The following is a 23,115-nucleotide window of genomic DNA, read 5'->3' on the forward strand; positions in this document are numbered from 1 at the left end:
GGTTTCACCTTAATATCACTGGTATAAGTCAACATTCGCTGACTCCATGGTTGCCAGAGAGAAGCTCACCATTCTCCGTTAAAAATTCTTAATGCTGAACCAAACCTGAATGCACTCGTAGTTACAATAAAATAAATAAATAGAATTGTTATGAAAGGAATCCTACAGAGAACAATCCTGAGTAACGGTAAAGTAAGCCAGATTGATTCGTATTCTAATCTACCGAGGCGATATCAAATTTAAGCACTCGCGTTTGATCAGTATTCCAACAGCTGTTTATTAAGAATTATTATACTACAAGTCTTAACAACGAAATTTGGGTTCTAACAACTGTATAAACCATATAAAAACAGAACAGAAATCTACTTGACTTTTTCAATATAGAATATTTGTCAAAGGACAATGCGTGTTGAAATGGAAGAGTTGGTTAAATAGTTTTTATGCCATAATTCTTACAAATAATATTCCTTAAATTTAAAAAATGAAGGTGATCGTAAAATATATTCGATGAAGCAGACAATATTTTAGAAATATGCATTACAAATTTAAAATACAATTACAATTTTCATAAATAAGATACAAGAAAATACACGTTGAATTTAAAACAATGTTAATAATTTACTCACTGTATTATTAGGTTAAAAATGATAGAGTTAATATAAACCAGGTTAAAAGAAATAAAATAAATTTAATAATATACTTACGCTCCACTTTTATCCCTGAGTGCCAGTTGTCCAGCATGGTATTCAGCACTGTATAAGCAATTTGAATTGCATTCCGGGACAAGTTTACCTTCTCTTGATAGGAATTTATTATTACATGTATGCAAAGCATATTTTCCACCATCATCTAATCTAAATTCAAGGGTAAATAATGTATCTTCACCCCACGGTATATTAGCATCAACTTGGATCTCTTCCAAACTTTCCGACAGGTGGGCAAATCTTTTGCGTCCTACTGATCTCAGATTAACCTGTAATATGAAAATAAATTAAATTAATTTAAACGACGTATTTTTGTTTTGTAAAGAAGAAATACTAATTAAATTACAAAAGAAAAAAGAAAACTAATCTTAATGATACATGGTATTAAAAATATATAAATAAACATATAAATTGTACTTTTGAAATATTCACAGTACAAAAATAATGACCTAATTACACGGAATAAATTGAGATATTCATTTTAACTAATAAAATTAATAAGTTTTTGATGGGTGTTAGGAATGAATAATTAATCTCTACACACTATTAACTTAGAAAACATTTATCGATTACTCGCTACAGATATACATTATTAATGTATCATATCACCGGTCAAATTGATTAAATATTTTATAATCATATTCACCAGTTACCTACATTTTCTAACAAAATGTATATCAAACGAAACTATTAATATACTTGGAATATATTATTTATGAAAACTGAACTAATATGGGACTTCGAAAAAAACCTATAGTTTTATGAAAGGTTTTCAATTCCTTTAAAAATCATCTATCTTTTTTTATTCACTACTATAAGAACTTCTTTCTTGTTTTCAGATTATTTTTGTCGCCATTAATTCATTCATTCATTTTTAGTGGATCTTTAAAATTGACATTTAGGTAAAGCCTAAATACCTAAATATGATTACTTCATGTTGTCTTTAAATTATAGCAGAAAAAAGATTAGCACCTACACTTCCTCAACTAGATAAACAGTATTTCTACACTTCTTAAAGAATAATTCAAGCGGGAAAATCGAAACTTAATTTCACAACATTTTATCACTAATAATCTACGTGTGAATGAACTCGACCGGAAAAATAATAATCCTTGTTTTTAATGATTTTAGAATTAACAAAAAATATTTACCGAACAATTTGTGTAGAGATCTGAAACGTGGACAATCAGAACGAAGTAAAACTGTTTGAAAGCTTTAAGATGAATTTTAGAAGACCGAAGAAAGTAAAATAGGCCGAAATGAGGAATTCAGGAACGAGAAAGATAAAGAATTTTTAAAAAAATTTACGGATGAAAAACTAAGGAAGTTTTAATTTACTATCCGAAAAAAAAAATAGTTGGTCACATCAGCTAATCGTCATTAAATTACTAAACAATTACAGCTACAATTTAATCCAGTTAAAAATCCCGGAAAATAAATCCATCGTTCACATCTACGAAAAATTTTTAAGCTGCAACATTCTAATGAAAAATTGAGGCGAGGATGTTTTGATGAAGAGAAAACCTTACTTGGATCAAAAAGAATGTTAAAGAAAAAACATACAACAAAAAAAAGATAGGAATAATTTTCAGAGGATTACGAAGAAATAAATTATTAAGAACAACGAAGAGATGTTTAGGACCAAGAAATATTGATATGTTTTGGATATTTCCCAGACACCATGCAATTTCGGAGATTGTTTCTTTACAAACCTACTCACAGAAAATTGCATCAGTTGTGTTGAAAATTGAACGGTTGTGGGCGGAATGGTGTCTAATGGCTGACAGAAATCTACAATTATCAATCATCAGACCCTCATTTTCATAATTTTCGTTATTTGTCTCGTGCTAGAGTGACTCGGCGAATAGATGGTTCACTTTCACAATCCATCGTGTTCTTTAACTTCTGATCCCTGCTTCTATGTTTTAGTTCTTAGGTGTAGCTCAGAATTTCTAAGTCCATGGTGCACTTGTAGAATCTTTGGATCATTGATGCGATATGACGGGGTGGTGGGAAACCAATCCGGAAACTTATTTTCTGTCCGACATTACACAAGTCGCTGGACAGCGAAAAATAAATAAGCCTGAAATACCTATACTGTAAAATACTGAATATTATAAAATTAAAAAAGTACAAATAATTATTATTTTGTCAACTCCTAAATCTTCCAAAAAAATGTCTTAAGCAGATTTCGATTACTGAGCATTTAAAATAAATCACTGAAATTTTTAAATTCAGAATTAGACATATTAAAAAGGAATCTCCTTCTTTATCTTTGCAAACTTCAAACCGTTTAGTTTTCAAAATATTTTCTCTTAGAATTATAAATATTGGGGAAAGTATTCTTCAAAAATGAATCTACAACCCTTAATTCTGAAGCACTCTAAGTAGACAAAATTATTTTTAATATCTTAAAACTTCTGATTAGATTTTAAATTTAGAATATCATTTTTAAACGAATTTCGTTAATTAAATTTAACTAATGTAGTTAAAAATAGGAAAAAGACCTTTTAAACGGGCCGCTAAGATCACTTCTATTAAGATAGCAAAAAGGGGTGGATTATAACTGTGATAATAAGTACCCGAGGGAAGTAAAAGTGTAAGGGAGCTAAGTAAATGTCATTTAGCGAACAGTAATTAAAAAACGCACTGTACAGTAACAGTTCGTAGTTAAAACAAACAAAAAAAAAAACATATTCGCTCTTTTTATAATTGCATCGACAACACGTACACAGAGGGATTGTGAAATACATTATAAATTCCCTTTTTAAAACAAATACATCTCGTTGGTATTATTTCTATTTATTTTATTTATTATTTTTGTTTTAAATTCAGAACTAATGATAAGTTCAAAGTAGATCACTACAAAAATTTAACATCCTTTACAACCATTTCCTAGCCGCAAATGAGGTTGTAATTTGTCAATGACATAGTTAAATAAATATATTATCAAACAGAGCAACACTATCGATGATAATATGTAAATTATATAATTATTTGTTTTAAATCCTTTCTCTTACGTTTTATTATATTTTGTAACTAACGTTTCAATGTATACATTTCAGAATCGATATTTTTTTGTGAAATTTTTTAATAATTACACCAGTAACTTGTTTAAAATTTTATTTCGTAAAGGATTAAAAAACATTAAACTACCAAAAACTAAAACCGGTAAAATTTAGATAGGATTTTATTAAAATAAGATATATAAACAAATTTTACAATGTTATTATTTCAAGGAAAGATTATTCAAAATATAATACGCGCAAAAAAGAGCATTTACCTTTAGCAATAATGATAAAAACATGGTATATAGAAATGATTATCGTTTTATAAAACGATACGTCTTTAAAACAAGTAAAGGCTACTTGTATCTATTATAAGCTACTTATGATAATAAAGACTGAATGAAAAATACTTTTTAAAGGAGCGGTGCAGTATTCACTGTAGATAGAAAAACATATTGATTTTAAATTTTGTTTGTATGAAATTTTTTGACTGAATAAAAAAAGGTAAAAATACATAGAAAACTTTTTGAAAAGAAGGGGGAGTGCCGCTCTAAGGCATATTTTTCTAATACTTCATAACTTATAGAGTTCATTACGACAATAAAGCTATTACAACCTGAAAAATTTTCATATTAATCGGATAAGTTACGGAGTAACAATAAAGAAGACAAGCAGTCAAAAATGGTAAAAATGATAAGACTAAAAGATAAGAATGTAAAAGAACAAATTTAGAATTGTTAAAATTTCAGTATTCACTTCCATCATTTCAAATTTTATCTTGTTCCAATCTTAATCTTTTGAATATTATGTGCTGCTTCCCTCTGGATAAAAATTCCTCAATCTTTCGAGACAATCTAACAAAGACTGCAGAGTAAATATTCATCCTAACCGCCCACTGCTTTATTTGATCCCTTCTTCCCCCACTTTCCATTGTAAAGGTTACATCAGAACTTCCTAAATTTATGCTAGGACCTGAGCCAATCTACCACTAGTGCGATGGAGGGATAATGGCCACTTGTAAACTAATTCGGATGCGACTTTTACTGACCGGTGTCTGTTTATAAAGCAAGGCTATAGCTAAATCGCTTGTCCGATTAATTAAGCCTTCTAAATGCCCTTAAAATAGAAATTCAAATACATTTATAAAAAAAAAATAGTATTCTAACAGAACACATTCGAAATGAAAAAAAAAAGGAATTTATTAAAGTAAATAGCATTTATACTATACAAGCAACTTTAAATGCTTACATTACTGTTATATATTAATGTAAAACTGATAATAAAATGGACATACAAGTAAAACCTTAACCCAATAAAATGTTCTACTTAAATTTCATGATATACTTCTATTCAAAGCGATAACATATGAAAACTACTTATTTTATACCTTTGGGAAATTATGTAAATGGATTATTTCCATGTAGATACATATAAACCACAAGGGGAAATTAACTAACCTGACCAAATAAATATATTATAAAATAATAATAAATGTAATGTGTAATAAATGTATAATATGTATAGTGTGTGAATAATAAGTATGCATTTATATATTACATGCTTTACTTCTAATAAAAAAGATTTTAAATTTAATGAAAACTATATTATACAATGTGTTTCACAAAAACAACGCAATAAAACGTTCATGAATCAATCTGTTTATCAAAAACATGTCCTTTAGTTGTTTATTGAAGGTTTGACCTGCTCAATGATTTTAAATAGCCGCAGTATTTTGACTGTGCTAAGGTAGAATAATAATTAGTCTTTTAATTGAGGTCTGGAATGAATGGTTTGACGAGAGTTATACTTTATTTTTTTAATTTAATTTGAATTTTATTTTTAAGTTAAAAAGCTTGATTGTTGAAAAGGGACGAATAAGACCCTATAGATCTTTATTTATTTATTTTTATAATTCGATTTTTTTATTTTTTTCTATTCTGTAAGCTGGAATCGCAAAAAAATACGCAAGAGAAGAAAGACAAACTCAAAAAACTCGTTAATCTACGTAAACAACTCTTTCGGAAAAAAAAAATATCAGAAAATTGTCTCCTACATCAAAATTCAAATAGTTATAATTACACGAAAGCTTATTATTGTAACCAATTGCATTCAAAATTCTCTTTTTATCTAAAATAGTTTTTAAAAAACTTAAGGATTATAAAAAGACTTCCTAAATAAACGGGAAACAAAAAACCAAGATGGGTATAAATAATTAATCATTCGGAAACTAAAATAAATTAAAAAAAATCCCTTTCAGCACGCCGGAAGGCGGAGGTAGATTTCACCGGTGCTAAGTAGGAGAAAAAATTTCCACTTTAAAGTTAAGAAAACATTCAAATTTACTCAATACGACAATGGCTGCATTTGAAAAAAAGTTTCACATGTTTGGCATACGACAAGCAAGCCCCAACTTATAATTCCAGCAATATTTTTATCATCTCTTGCCGTAAGGGTTGGTCATATAAAAAATTGTTTCAGGCAAAAGTTTTAGATAATATTTAGAAAACTAACCACATAAACCGATTCGATAGTGTGCCTATAAATGGAGGTATAATTTTTTGTCTTCGAAACCACTTTTTTTTTTCCACCCCCTGGGCCAATGTTGGTGATAACAAAAAACTTTACTTGGATAAGTTTTAGGCTCTTATCCAAAAAATACTGAGAACTTTTTAAACAAATTCGATATTTTATTTACTAGAAACTTATAGCGATTTTTTTTGTTTGTTTATATTTTGGTTATACCCTGCCGCAAGGGTTGGTCATATCAAAACTTGCTTCAGGCAAAAGTTTTAGATAATGTTACAGGACTAACGACCACTTTAAACCGATTCGATACTGTGCCTATTAAAAAGGTATAATTTTTTTGTCTTCGAAATTCCATTTTTTCCACCCCCTGGGTCAATGGTTGGTGATATCAAAAAACTTTACTTAGATAAGTTTTAAGCTCTTATCCAACAAAAATATAAGAACTTAAACGAATTCGATATTTTACTTAATAAGAAAGTTATAGCAATATTGTTGTTTTTTTTTTTCAAAAAAGCCACCCCATTTCCACCCCCATGTTTGACCGTTAACAAATTCGACCGAGATTTTGGGTGGAGTTATTTTTAAGAAACAATTTAAAAGTGATTGGCTCAAAATTACAGCAGTTATCGTGTCCACAAGAAAGAGAAATATATATAAACGTTTTGGTGGTTTTGGGGTCGGGGGGATGTCAAACGCGAAGATATGTCGTAATTTTTCGGCAAGTCTAACCATGGTACCCACTACAATGATAGCGTTCTTATGAAATCTACCTGAAAATAGTTGTGGGAGAGATAAATTAAATTAAAAAAATAAAAATAAATAAATCTAAGCATGCAAACAAAATTTTCTGTATAAAACTGACAAAAATCTGTCGGTCAGCTTTACAATTTTTGAAAAAGTGTCTGCTTGGAAACATCATCAGTTACAATACAGCTAATTCTCCATGCCACTTTTAATGTACTCTTCAACGCAACATAAATAACACAAATCAAAACAAATTCCTGCATATAAAAAATTCTACATCTCCCGACGTGGAGAACCTAACAAAATCAGACCTACACCCGCAGGAAAGATAATGAGAAAAAAGTAATCAAGGAACGAATTAGAAGACAGATGATAAGAAAAAACAATCTTTCCTCGGAGGATTGTATTGCGAGAAAAATAATCTTACTTAGAGGAAACATAAATCCTCTTTAGGAGGCGACTGCCCCATTAATACTCAGGAGATACTCGTTAACGATAACGAATCTGACGATCAAATAAGAATATTGATTAAAAATTTTCAGATATCAGCTTAAAAACATATGTATAATTTTTTCCTAGTCATTAAAGAACCACGAAAAACCGGGTACAGGATTTCGGAAGGACAATTTCGCCCATTTCCAGTACTGAGGAAGAATATTAAAGGCGCATTTGAGCCTCTATCTCTGAATGGAATGGGAAATTCATAAATTAATTTGGTCCATTTTTATTTTGTTTTCCCAATAACGTAAAAATAACTTCTTCATTCGATTATAAATTTTTTGAGAAAGGATAACTACAATGAGTTAATGCTGCGTGCAACATAATCATGAAAATTAAACAATGAGAAATAATAACAATAATTTTTTAGAGTAACATAGCTTTAGACTAATTAAATATGATCTCGAATACCAGATCAATGACTTTTTAGTACAATAGAAATCATCCTTCATAAAAATTAATTACGTGCATAAACTGCAAAAATAATGGATTACTTGCTCTATAAAGTAAAAGTAATTAGTACTCTAAAAGATATACAGAGGTAGATATGTTTGAACTATTATCGTAAACTTAATAGCTATTTCAGGCAGTCCTTTTATACTATACGTATACTAATGAAAACAGTACGCCGAGCAAGCGCTACAACTGTAACTAATTACAGAATGAATAAACACAGCCGTAAATAAAAGTCAGTACAATAAGATACAGGAGCTGAAGAAAGACATACCTTCTATCTAAATCGATCTTCTACTTATAATACACAGTATTAAAAAACGATAAGCACAAAGAGAACTTTATGCGATTAAATTATATGCTGTATTACATTATCAAAATATTAATCTAAATACGTCTACGAAATCTAATTCAATCGAAAAACAAATTTAACATTCCAATCAGAATCAAGTTTATAAATTATAAAGTTATTCGATTACTTACGAGGGAAGAATTAATTACAAGGGAATTAAAGCGGGAAAATCTTTGTTTTTATAAGTTCTACTATTCGGGTAACATTTTTTAAATTAAAATCACAGTTTAAGACTGTTTTTTAGAAAAAGATATCTTGAAAAAAACTACAAGTCAATTTGGCACCCAATGAAAACTTTTACATCAAATATTCTTTCATGTAAAAAAATGTTTAGGGGCATTAAATACATATTTAAAAATTAGAAATAAATTTTTACTGGTGTTACCCACCAGGTTGGTCTAGCGGTGAATGCGTCTTCGCAAATCAGCTGATTTCGAAGTCTAGAGTTTCAACGTTACAATCCTAGTAAAGGCAGTTACTTTTATACGAATTTGAAAACTAGATCGTGAATACCGGTGTGCTTTGGTGGTTGGGTTTCAATTAACAACACACCTCAGAAATAGTCGACCTAAGACTGTACAAGACTACACTTCACTTACACTCACACATATCCTCTCAAGTAACACCTGACGGTGATTCTCGGAAGCTAAACAGGAAAAAGTAAGTGTTGTGCGCGCACGCGCGGTAATCTTATTGTAAACATGGACAAAGGAAAGCCACAGAATAAAATAATGGCTTTCAAAAACAGGAATGCTGACCAATTTTCTATTTTATTAATACGGTCTAATCTCTAAATAGAATAGCCTGTATAATGGTCTGAACAAAATTTATGAATTCCACAGTACCGATTGTGCAACATTACATTCGGCTCAGTAAAGAAAGGTTTCCAGAGAATACCACCTCATTTCTAAGTTTCGTTTAAAAACCTGAGATGGGATGTTTGTTATTCTTTAAAACGGATATGCTATTTTTATGAGTGACTTTTTCCTGTGTCAATTTGCCTACAAACGTTAGGTTATTGTATCAAGCATAGACAAGTTTAGTGGGAAAACTCATTGTTTTGTTTGAGACACTAAAACAGAGTAAATAAGACTGAAAAAAAAACAAAAGGAAGTTTGCACATGGAAGATGCAAAGGGCCACCATGAAAATAAAAAGATAAATAAAAATTAGTATAAAAAAAAAAATTGAATTAGTCAAGTTCAGTATATAATTACATTTCATAAACAGTACAAAGTGAGAAATACATCAACATTACATACCTTAATTATGATTACAATATTGAAGAAAACAATAATAATATTAGAAAAAAATCTTTAATATTAACTAAAAAAAAAAAAATTAGGCCGGTCCTACCTGAGGTCGTGCAGCAAGATGCATAAGCCAAAATTCAGGATCAGAAGGAACTTTAGCGGTGCAAACGAGTTTATCAGAAGAAGCTCCAAGAAAATATCCACGAACGACGTTACGTAAAGCCCACCGACCCGTACTATCTTCGGATACAATAATTTGAAATCTTGAACCCGGTTCTTTCTCCTCTGATTCACAAGTAACATTCCCGAAACTATCGACGGCAAGATATTTATCGAGATGAGATTTTAAATAAATTTCACCGCCAGCAGCAGGTTCAAGACGCCATATCTGTTTTTTCTTTAATGACGTACCGTTTGCGTTAATTTTGAAACCGAATATTTCGGCTGTTAAATAACGAAATTGACAGTTAATCAAGCCGATTGTCCAACAATTTTTGGAACATGGTCCTTCTCCCCCTGGCTCTGAATGGCCGTTTACACCGTTATTGATACCGTTCATCTGGACCTGTAAAACAAAAAATGAATAAATAATTAAACATGGTTAACAAGAAAGACATTTATATTAATTAAAGGTTTTAACAGTACTTTAATAAGAGTTACTTTGTACAAATCTTGAACAATTGGGTTAAGTTTGGGTGACCCGGGGAAGAGGGGATAGAAAGCCCGTAGTGACCTTTCTGTCCTCAAAGAAAATGTGAAGAAGTGTGAAAAAATATAAATAGAGAGAAAGAGATAGAGAGTACTGTTTTAGCAAAACGTAGATAGAAGATATTGAAGCTGATGATTAACTGAACAGAGATATGAAGCTAGTGGATGAACGAAGGAGTAATCTACCAATTCAGACGAGCGTATTTTTATCTCTCTCTACCTCTCTCTCATCCCCTCCCTTTAAATTCCTCTCTCTCACTCAGCTTTCTCTCTCTTTCTCAAGTTGCGTAAATCGATAGAACCAGAGACCCTTTACAAAAACAAATGGGCATGTGCTATTATTATACGTAATTTCAGCGTTAAATATGCCATTTTTAAACTTCGACTCCCTCTGGAGGGCCACCGATGTTTCAATCGATATTTACCGATTTACAAGCCCCCTATAATTTTTGATGGATAACCTGAATCGGGTCTCAAACCCCGGAGGGAAAATATTCTGGATTACTCGAACTGAATTGGTAAATAACTCGACATAAATTAGCTGAAAGGTCATTATTTAAACAAGGGATGGAAGAACTTGGATGAAGATCAAGTAATATTGGAATAATATTTGAAAAAGGATGGTGAAAAACAGAAGAAAAACAGAACCCATGTGTTTGATTAAAAGGGCTGGAGGAAGGTCGTTACGTAATATCATTATTTGTTATGAGACTGTTACGTGCATGTTTCACAATTACCTTTAAGGCAACTGTTTTAAAATATTAATGACCTAGGTTTGAAACTAAATATAAAATACATGTTATTATACGTAATTTCGTTAAATTTAATGTCTGTGTTACTTCATTGTACTAAGTAAAAGAAGTGTTGTGATCGATCGCGAAAAAATTCAGTTTTCAGATTTCAACGGAAATATTCATTTTGACCATCCGTGAATCCATTTTGACTAGTTTCGGCGTGACGTCTGTACGTACATATGTATCTCGTATAACTCAAAAACGATTAGCCGTAGAATATTGAAATGTTGGATTTAGGACTGTTGTATCATCTAGTTGTGCAATTCCCTTTTTGATTGCAATCGACTGAACCAAAAGTGTTCAAAAAAGTTTAAAATCCAAAAAAATTTGGATTTTGGACTTTTCCTTAACTGCACTAATAAGCTCTCATTGAGAGTTTTTCTACGATATATCGTAAGTGGTACTTATTTTTATTGGTTCCATAGTTATAGCCAAATGAAATTTTAATTACTGATAAACTTGGATCTTAGAAGGGGAAAACCTTTCGAGTCGGGAAAACGGTTCGAATCAGACTTCATCTCCTTTTTTTTAACTTTTTTTTTTAATTTAAATATATTGATTTATTAATTAATAATTATTAACAACTGATTGTAAAAAAATGTTTACGATAAATAATAATTCACTAATAATAAAAAAAATGTAATATATAAAGTATCAGAAGTTATTAATGGAATAAATTTTTATGTGCTTTTCATTACAAAAAAAATATGCATACAAGGAAGTCATGTAGTGCCCACATCATATTTTTGTTTTGTTTTGTGATCATTTAATGGGACAGCTTAAGAATGGTCGTACAGACATCGGAAAGGACTATTGAATAATATTTGATATAGTCTACCAATATAAATAGACTATCGTTGGAATCAAACCCAGAAACCGCTAGAAGAGACTGATTATTTTTCATTAGTTAATTTCAAAGCCTTTTCGAAAGAGATAGTTATTAAAAAGGAAAGAAAATATGACATAAAAAAGGTATTTTAATTAGTTTTTTTAATAAGAAACTATTATTATACCAGGGATTTAAAATCAAGAAACTGATACGTTAAGACTTCTTTACTCTGTTTTAAAAATAATTTATTTTTTAAAGATTTATATTTAACACGTCCTTGTGTTTGTATGTATATAATCATCTCTCACACATGAATACAAAAATACAGATTCGTTTAAGCCTTAACACGACGTAGGTAAAAAAATATATAAGTTAAAAATAGTAAATAAATATAAAAAAAAACCGAGTATTCTAGGTGAATCCTTAAAAATAAAAACTATGTACCGTGACACTAAAAAGTATTTTATAATACTTTTATATATAAAAGAAAGAAGAATTCGAGAGAAATATCTTCAGAAGATATATAAGCAACCAGCGACAAAAAATAGGGTTGAAAAATAAGGTGAATTTAATATTTTGTTTACCCTTGTAACATGACATATTATTACAAAAATAGATTAAATCCTTGTTTACTGTATTACTTTATAAACTAAAGAAGTATTTAAATTAACATAGCCCACGCATTTAATTTTGTTTAACTGAATAGAAAAACAACATGCAATATCAAAATTAAAATGTACTTTATATCTGAATTTTCTTATCTAAAAAATGATAAATATTTTGTAAAAAAAAGATAATTAAAAAAATGAATCAAACCTATTTAAAATTTATTCCAAAATTTTATTAAAATTACATTAAAAATGGGTTATCACCGACGACTAATATTACATCCTCCTATTTTATGTATAAAACGTATAATTTCACAGTAGTAAGAAATATATTAATTTATTACCTTAAACTATCTATTCCAGTCTTTCTTATGGTAGGGACACAACATGTTACATTTGCTGAGGTAAAGGTTTGCTTTCTCTGACAATAATGATGTTCATTACATAGTTAAATAATCCAATAAAGTTGACACTTGCAGGGTAGAATATCACCTTGGGTTTTCGTTGGCTTGGTTCATTGATACGCAATCGTATATTTGGCTCGGTGAAGAAAATTACGAGGCACCAGTTTATTCTACACTTTCCATAGTAAACATGGCATGGAATGATTATTCTTGAGAATGGCTATGTAATTTTTAGAAGCGACAGAATTTTTATTATCTACAGTAATTAATGGTATGAAATTTTCAATATGTAAAAAGAAAAAAATCAAATTTAAATGTTAGTTAAAAGCGTTTAAAAATTAAAAACAACAAAACTGAAACGCCACAAGCGCATTAAAAGTGATATTTTAGTCGGAAAAAATTTGTAAGCAGTGATGTAAAGGTACTAAGGAAAATACTAAAGGATAGTAAAGTATTAAAATAAGTATCTGTTTTTAATTTAAAAAACAACGTTTAAAAATTCAGTTTTTAGCGTATTTGTAGGAAAGGTCTACATTTGAAAGGTCCACTACTATTACAAACTTTTGAATAGAACTTCAATCAAGATTTATTAGCATTAAAGATGAAATGAGGTTAACTTCATAAATATAAAAACAGACAACAAAGATACCTATCATTAAACATCAAACACGGTATGAACTTATTCAAGTATTATCACACTACGTAATATAAAAATGATGATATTAAGGATATAAACTGTTTGCATTAAGTCAATTATGTTCATCAAGATATTTTATTCTTATTATTTAAAGTCTATAATAAAATTTATCAAATAATAATAACCGAATAATTATAATTATGACCACTTGAACAATTAATAAACGACTTTTATTATTTTAAATTACCTATTTATTATTTATCACCTTGAATAAATGAGATAATTTTACTGCCAATGAACGAAACAGAATATAACGAATGATAAAGGTTTTTGAACAAAAAACTACTCAATAAAAATAACCTTCAAAATGTCTGATGTGGACACTACATGACTTCCTTGTACGCCTATTAAATTACATATACACATTTTTTAATATGAAAAATACATAAAATTTTATTTCATTACTAACTATTGATATTTTTTTTCGTTTTTATTATTATTACTGAATTATTTATTGTAATTTTTTTACAACCAGAGGTTATTAATTATTAATAAATCAATATATTTAATTTAAAAAAAAGTAGATGAAGTCGGATCTGAACTGAAGTGCCTTCCTCTTATAAGATCCAAATATTTCATTAATTAAAATTTTATTTGACTATAACTTTGGAACCAATGAAAATAAGTGCCACTTTTGATATACCGTTGAAAAGCCGATGAGCGCTTATTATTACTGCAGTTAAGAAAAAATCTACAATCCAATGTTTTTGGATATTGGGCTTTTTTGGACACTTTTGGTCCAGTCAATTGCAATCAAAAGAGGAGGTGTACAACTAGATGTTATAACAGTCCTAAATCCAAATTTTAGCATCCTACGGCTAATCGTTTTTGAGTTATGTGAATACATACCTGTGTATAGATGTCATGAAACTAGTAAAAATGGATTCAGGGATGGTCAAAATGGATATTTCCGTTGAAATCTGAAAACCGAAATTTTTCGCGATCACAATACTTCCTTTACTTCGTACAAGGAAGTAAAAAACTGTGTAAGTTAACCACAAAACAGATTCAAAAATAATCCACAAACTACTAACTTCGTAAATTATTTGAATAAATCACAAAAAAGTAGTCTTTTTAGTAGATTCCTTCGGTTTTAATTTTCTTTTCTATGTATGAACTTGGACTTAAAATTTTGAAATAACGATAAAATTGATGACCTTCATGATGTAATGATAGTAACATCTCCTTTATTTTTATATGGATGGTTCTGGGTTCGAATCCCAATCAGACTTTGGGTTTAACACTCTTCAAAATTCAAGTGTATGTAAACGTTGTTAGGGTTGAAGAATCTAATCTTAATACGTGAATAAATAAGAGGATTTTTAATATTTAATTCAATCGATTGTAAATTTTCAGTGAAAATTTATCCCTACTAGAAACTTGATGTCGTCGACATAAATCTCGGGTTTCCTTTTTATAACGAAGAAAAAAACCAGTTGGTTAGTATCTTGTCAAATATTAAGTTTGAGATTAGTAAGTGATATTCACATTTACCATTTGCTTCCTTAAAAACTCTATTTCACATAAAAATAATAAACAAAACCTAACAGTTAGGTGATACATTTTATTCACTTCTGCAAAATCCTCAAAAAAAAGTCCCAAAATATTAATTAAATTTACAAATGACCATGTTTAAAAAAAAATTTAATTGTAACAACCGAAAGATATAGTTCAATATTACACATGCATATTTTTTCTTTTTCAGTTACTACAAAAATAATTACAAATCATACAATACCATTTCACATGCCTGCATCGGATAAATTCTAAACGTTACTACTACTTTTGCCATTCTGAACTAAAAAAAAATTTATTCATAATCGGTTTGCACTCAAATAAAACTTCAAATACACAGTTTATTCTAAGCGTAACCAAAAAAATATTACGTAATTCTACGGAAAACCCGAGCTGAAGGACATTTAAATTTCAACTGAAATGGTTACGAAAAGATAATATTTTAGATAAATACAAATACTAACAACCTGTCTTGAATTATGCGTTATAAATTAAAATTATTTGAACAGATATTGTTATATCAATATTCCTAATAATTATATGATAATTGATAAGGTATTATCATAGAAATAACTCGTAGTGTTGCTTGATATTCGTATTAAAGATTACTTCTTTATTGATACTTCTACTTTAAATTACATTACTATGATCTTTTTCTAGTGCAAATATAATTTTTTACGTTTTAATTTACGACCTAAAACAAAATTTGCAATAAGCTAAAAAACCATAACTGCTCTAAACTAAATAAACCTGATGAATGTTTTTGTTAACTAATCTTAAATCTTATTTATTAATTTACAGTAATACAACATATGAAAAATGCTGATAGTATAATTTAGTACAGTCAAGCCCAATAAAATCTAATTGCATCTATTAAAAAATAAAAACCTTATCGTTTTGTATGCGAAATAAAAAGCTTGTCTTTTATAAAGAATTGTATCTTATGATCCACTTATTCGTACTAGGAAATTTAAGTTTAATACAGAATTCATACATATGTTCTTTTCTGGGTTACTGTCGCTAGTTTATTTAGTTAAAAAAGCTTATAAAAATTACGCATAGCTGTATTTTTTCATCTCTTATTCGGCATGTTCTATAACTTCGTTAAGAGAATAAATAAAAATTATCATTTTTGTATTACTAAGAGCAAAATTCTTGTTTTGAGTGATAACAATTTTTTTCTTATTGTTAATTTTAATACAGACGATATTAAAAAAAAAATGCTATTTTGGCTATCAGTAAAAATAACAATTACTTTTTAACCAAACTATGCGTTCGTTAGACGGTAACATAGTCCTATGGTTCATACGTTTCATAATTTTTATGTTTCAGTTAAAAATAAGATGAGTAAACGAACGCAAAACTGGATTTTTAAGAATAAAGTTACTTCAGGTAAACTGTACAGAATCTCGTGACCTTAGTATACAACTTGTTCTACATCATTGTGAAATGACTGTACTTTTAAAACAAACTGCAAAGATTCTAGGCATTTCCATTTCCTCATTCCGTTCACAATCCTTTTTTTCAATCCCGATAAAAATTGAGATTTTAAATTATCAAACTATGTTGTTAATACATAAAGTCAGTGTAAAAACAAATTCCTATCTTTAATGATAATGAAAATAGCAATTATTTAAAGTACAAGAAACTGCCATGTTGAAACCTAATAAAAAAAATAATAAATACATAAAAGTCGGCTCTTAAATGTACGAGGATCGGCTGATAAACTTTGCACAGTAGCGTGCTACACGGAGACAAAAGGTACTATCGAGTTGGGCGTGGTAGCACATGATAGCTAAACTCCCCCCCCCCCCCCCCTACAAACCTGCGATAATGCGTTGAACCAACGTTTACCAGTTTGTTTTCAGTTCAGTAGCAATTAAAATGGAACGTGCAGTGAACGAATTTTTAACTACAGGAATATAAATCCTACAAATATTTTTCATCGTTTAAAAGCGGTTTACGGTAATGAAACTATTGACAGGAGTACTGTGAACAGGTAGGCGTTAAAATTTCACGAATGTCAAGCTGGTAAAGCGACAATTGAGGACCCACCTCGCAGCAGACGACCAGTTTCTGTGACTAACGAGAAATATCGAAAGAAAGTGGACGATTCGCTTCAAAGTGACCGGCGAATCACCCAGAAACGAATCCCTATTCAATTTGGCATATCTAAAAACGAGTAGGCCATATTATCGAGCAATCGGGTTACCGTAAAATCTATGCACGGTGGGTACCGAACAAACTCTCTGATGGCTCTCCGCAAGCTGAAGTTTGAGCCTATTCCGTATCCGCCATATTCGCCGGATTTGGGTCCGTGCGACTTCCACTTCTTCACTCATCTTAAGAGGGATCTCAAAGGTAATCTTTACACAACCAACGATGAGGTGAAGGAAGCTTTGACCACTTGGATCCTAGAAAGACCACCGAATGTTTTAGTGATTGAATGCAAAAACTTGTCACACGTTGAGAAAAGTGTATCACTGTAAACGGGAATTATATTGAAAAGTAAATACTGTATTTTGTAGCTAATACTGTATTTTGTACTGTATTTTTGTAACTTATTTCATTCCAATATCTCTTTTCATTCCCATGCTACGCATATATGTGCAAAATTTATCAGCCGAGCCTTGTACTTTAATTAATGTAAAAAAAATTACAATAACTGCACTTTTGGGAAGACATGTGATAAAGGAGGTAAAAATTTTAGTTAATCTCTCTCTACAGGCATCATTCTTCAAATAAATTACAACTGAGCTCAATAACGCAAAAATGTTTTTATTCGATATAAATTAATGCGTTTGCCAAAAAATATTTTTTATCGTCAGCTCCTGATAGAGGAATAAAAATTATTCTTTGAAGTACCTTATTAATACAAATTTTAGCATATATATTAGTTGAATAGATTTTTGATGTATACATTACAACTGGAATCGATGATTCATATACGGAAAAGAATAATTGTAATCTAACAGTCTTATATTCAAGCAACGCTAAAATATTACAGCGATATAATAATCAGGTTAATATTCTATTATCGTGGCATTTCAAAAATATAATTCACTGTTCAATGTCATGCAATATAAATTTACAAATCTGATTTGACTTAATTTAAGAATAACCTCCCTAATTAAAAATAAAACGTAACTCTCAAAAAAAAAAAAAAACATGCACCGAAAATTATTATTATTGTTAATGACTAGATAAAAGAAGTTACCAAATTAATTATATTAACTTTTAAAACTGCAAATTAATTATTAAAAGTTTCTTCTTACAGGTGAATAGCAACGGATTTAATTTTAAAATAAAATTTAATTAATAAAAATAATAAGAAAACATTCAACACGTGTAGGGAGAATTTTCAATCTTTTTATCAAAACTACATAAACACGCTGTTCTTGACTTAAGTAGTGCTAGAGTAGAAGGGAACGTTCTACAGCTTGGTACTTTAGAATGTAAAGGAAGGGTCTTTTTTTAAAAGATACATGCACTGTTGCCAGAATTTGTACGCTACAACGAGGAATAAGGGACGATGAAAAACTTGTGTGTGGTGTATTCAATCATTTCTGAAATGTGGCAATACGATTCCTCAGATAAACTTTTCTAATATTATTATTACTTAGGGTAGAAAGAAAAGAAGGTCCTTTTAGGCATTGCTTGCAGACATAAGGTTTACTGTCCACTTGTTTAACTTTAAAAACTGCTGTAACTACAATCTATGATTCTTCTCTCTCTTTCTCTCTCTCTCTCTCTCTCTCTATATATATATATATATATATATATATATATATATATATACTAGCCTCCTCGTGGTAGCTCCGCCTACGCTGTATGGTTACATGCGTTTTCCGTCGCGGTCAGGGGGATGTTTAGCCGGTTTACTCGCTTCGCTCGTCCTTCCCGTCTAGCCAATGGCCTCGGCTCCCTCGACCTAACTCATGCTTATGAGAATAATAATGATAAATAAAAATTACAGCTTTTTCAATTTGTAAAAATTATCAGCGTAATTTCTTCAGAGCAGTTTGGTCAGTACAAGACTCGCTAATTAATTTTTTAATTTCCCATCGAGGAAAAATTATATATTATTATTCTGATATTATATTATTCTGATTATATATTTCGCTCGTGAAATATATAATCAGAATTACAAACATAAATTACTATCATAATGTTACCAAATCTAATAAAGATTGATTCAATAGCGGTAACATAAAACGGTAAAAAATTTATGTTTTTTTACCCCTTAAGATTCAAAAACTCCAAAAATGTTTTTTAAATATTTATCAAAAAATGATTTGCAAGCCCAAATCGAGATGTGAGTATCTCGTTTAGTAAAGTCGGAAATGGGGAAAAATGCAATCATAGTGTACCAAACTCCATTCATTTTTTTTTGTAATTACCAACATATTTACATATATATACTGTAAATTTATACACTGGTTACACAGTTTAGTCTATTATTAATATTTTTGCTTTTACTATGTCTATCATCTATTGTAATTTTCATAATCCAATGACCAATAATATTTTGCGTTCCATTTTTATATACGTATTTAACTAATCATTACAATCTATATACAGGGTGATTCAAAGAAACGGGAAATTTTAAAAATGAAATAACTTTAATGAAAATATTTTTTTAGAAAATTAATTTTATTTCATGTAATTGTACAGATGTTGCCATTTTAGGATACATACATTTTAGTTTATTTTTTAAAGATGACATCTTGCAGGTGACCTCTTCTACGTAAACACTCACGAAGTCTCTTCGTTAAATGGTTCATGGTTTGACGTAACATCTCAACTGGAATTTCCGCAATTGCTTCTCGGATCTTTGCCTTCAGTTCTTCCGTTGTAGCAGGTCTACTGTGGAACACTTTGCTTTTAAGGTGACCCCACAAAAAGTAATCGCAAGCTGAGAGATCAGGCGATCTGGGAGGCCATCTAATGTCACCATTTCGTGAAATGACACGTTGTCCAAACAATCGGCGTACAGCTGCCATCGATATTTGTGCAATATGAGACGTTGCTCCGTCTTGTTGAAACCAGGCTGTGTTAAGAATCGGTGGAAATCTCTTTTGTTGTTCCACAACAAAGGTTTCAAGCACGGCTACGTAACAAGCCGACGTCACTGTAATCGCAAGACCGTTGTCATCCTCAAAAAAATAACACCGTAAGATGGACATAGCACACCACACGGTCACTTTCTGGCTGTACAACGAACGCTGGTGTAGCTGCGTAGGATTTTCTTGTGCCCGGTATCTGAAATTTTGCTTGTTAACAAATCCACTGAGGTGGAAATGCGCTTCGTCTGACATTCACAGTTCGTGAAAAAACTCTTCGTTATCATTTATCCTCTGAAGCATTACATTACAGAATGGTGCTCGCACAACTCCATCGTTCGGTTTCAGTTCCTGGACGATCTGCAACTTGTATGGATGGAATTGCAAGTCCTTCACTAACATTCTTCGAACACTTGAACTATGCAGTTGTAAAGATGCTGAGAGACGACGGATTGACCGATGTGGACTTCGTGTGACAGCATCTTGTAAAGCTTGAACATTCTGTGGTGTACGGACGGTTAGCTCACGGCCTGTTGGTTTCTTTTTCATTGCCGAACCAGTTTCCTCAAAATTAGATATCCATGTTTTAATTCCAAGTGCTGATGGACACGGTCGTGCCGTCCCAGATTAAAATGACGGCAAAATTCTCTACGTGCTCCCTCCACACTGTCATTGTTGTTGTAAAACGCTTTGATAGCAAATGCACGTTGCGCACCGCTCCAAGGATCCATGACAACTAAATGGCAGGTTAGGTTAGAGAGGCTGGTGCCACTTATCAAGTGATACCAATCGCCCACGGCTACCAAAACAACTTTCAAAATTTCCCGTTTCTTTGAATCACCTTTTTTATAACAAGAAACCCTTAATTTTATAATTTTTTTTTTAACAAGACTATTTAAAATAAAGGCTATCCATTTACTCTGTGAATATTTAGTAGTAATAATTATAAACAACGGAATAATCGTAATAACATAAGCCAAAAAAAATAATTACAGGATAAATAATTATGTCATAGAATAAGAAAAAAGCTGTACGTATAAAACAATAATAGTAATAATAAAAATCATAATTATAATAATTTAAATAAAACAAGAGAATAAACAGATCAATAAATAGTTATGTAGGATATACGTAAAATAAAGTAATCCTTTTGAAATATGTGGATCAATTCATAACAAAAAGAGATGGAAAAAGAACGGCATTGACAGTGAAAGTGGATTGATTAGCGTGTTCCATATACGTTACTCAACTAACTAGTTATAAAATAAGTGCAATGTAGATAGATGGTTAGCCAATCTAATAAGACAATTACACATAATTTACACTTCATTATTATTAATAGTATAATGTATTTAATACATTTTTTAACTTTGGAAAATCGATGATATTAAACATAATAAATTATAATTTTTTAAGTAAAACCTTCATCCACATATAGGACCAATGAATTTCCTCTTCAGTAAAAAAAAAAAGGTAGTTAAGTTATAACATTTGAATATAAAGAAACGAAATAGATAAAAATCTAAAAAAGATAATAGTCGAAAACATCTTACGAACATGACGTTACTGTCTTACTGACGTACAATTTAATTTTATTTATTGACGACCGACTATTACGAACGTAACAATTTTAATTTAAATACAATTATACATTTGAATTAACATCTTTTGGGAAATTCCTGATGATGGAGTAACTACTCCGAAAATACTCGAATATATACTTTTAAAATTGTTGGTAAGCGGAACTTTATAAAAAAAAAATCTAATTGAAAAACTAAATTTATTCAAAATTTAAAACATTAGGGTAAAATATAATTAAGGGAAAATATTTTGGTTAACAAATTTTATTGACCTCATTAAGAAATTCATCAGCAGCTATAAATATTTTTTACATCCTAAGTTACTCCCCATCCGTTCTAATCTTTGTATTCTTTCACTATTTTTACCCTCTGGCAAAACTTCTTTCGAAAACAAAATTCATTGACCCTGCACTCATAAGCCTTAATATATAAACCTCCTTGTATATAAATTCCCTTGTCTTCATATAAGATTCTGCCACAAACTTCTTAATCAGTCAACTGAAAACATTTCTTATTCTTTCAACTGACCTAGTTTAAACATTTTTCTATAATGCCACATCTCTTCTTGTATTTTTCTGCCTTACTTTTTTCCCTTACTCCCCTACGCCGGACCCGCAATTAAGCATAGAACAGCGTAGGGGGTGTCCTTTCTACTCTAAAAACCCTTCCCACCCTACATTCTGCCAGTATGTCGACCGGACATACTGGCAGAATGTCCGGCATGGCAGGTCGGATCTTTATTTTATATTAAATTAGTAAGCCATTAATATTAGCAACCCATTAGAGTACCCCACTTCCTGTGCAGTTTTTTATCAGTGTTCCTATATGAGGCAATCCAACTTCCAGTTATTATACAAGAACTACCACAAGGGGTTCTCGATCCCTCATCAAGAACGGCCCACCTCGGCGAACCGTCCTCTCCAGATCGAGGTTGCGCTCCCTAATTAAACACATTCACGGTTACACACGATCAAGGTCTCAACCGTCAAGGGTTTTTGTCTTCAATATTCTAGTAGCTAGTTTCTCCACATTTCCCCAGGCCTGCCTACCCAGCATATAGCACATAGTTCTCTCTGGAGTAAGCCAGGTCAAACCCAGCTCTTGTCGAACACCGTCCCACCTACAACAGTGTTATATGGTGTGCTCCGGTGTGTCCTGTGATTGGCAGTAGCGCGTATACAGAGGTAGCGCGTTTACCAAACCGGCACAGGTACCCTTCAAATTCCCCATGACCGGTTAACAGCTGGGAGAGGTAGAATCCCACATCCCCAAAGCCACGCTGAACTCACAGATCAAAGCTATGTATAATGCGTCTTGTCCATTCTCCCGTAGGAGAAGCATTACATACTTCCTGCCAATCTCTCAAAAGGATTTGTCTAG

General features: G+C 30.6%; 1 protein-coding gene across 2 annotated transcripts in view; it reads right to left on the reverse strand.

The window, feature by feature from the left end:
- The window catches only part of sn (fascin domain-containing protein singed), a 236,816-nt gene that overhangs the window by 151,537 nt on the left and 62,164 nt on the right, over positions 1-23,115 (reverse strand). For both annotated transcript variants that reach the window (XM_075375947.1, XM_075375946.1), the window contains exons 2-3: positions 9,641-10,102; positions 705-973 (exon numbers count right to left, since the gene is read on the reverse strand). In XM_075375947.1, coding sequence (XP_075232062.1) covers positions 705-973; positions 9,641-10,096 — 725 coding nt within the window. In that variant the 5' untranslated portion in view covers positions 10,097-10,102. The remainder of the gene's footprint in view (positions 1-704; positions 974-9,640; positions 10,103-23,115) is intronic.

The sequence above is a fragment of the Lycorma delicatula genome, chromosome 9 (genome assembly GCF_047948215.1).
Source record: "Lycorma delicatula isolate Av1 chromosome 9, ASM4794821v1, whole genome shotgun sequence".
In the NCBI taxonomy this organism is placed as follows: Eukaryota; Metazoa; Arthropoda; class Insecta; order Hemiptera; family Fulgoridae; genus Lycorma; species Lycorma delicatula.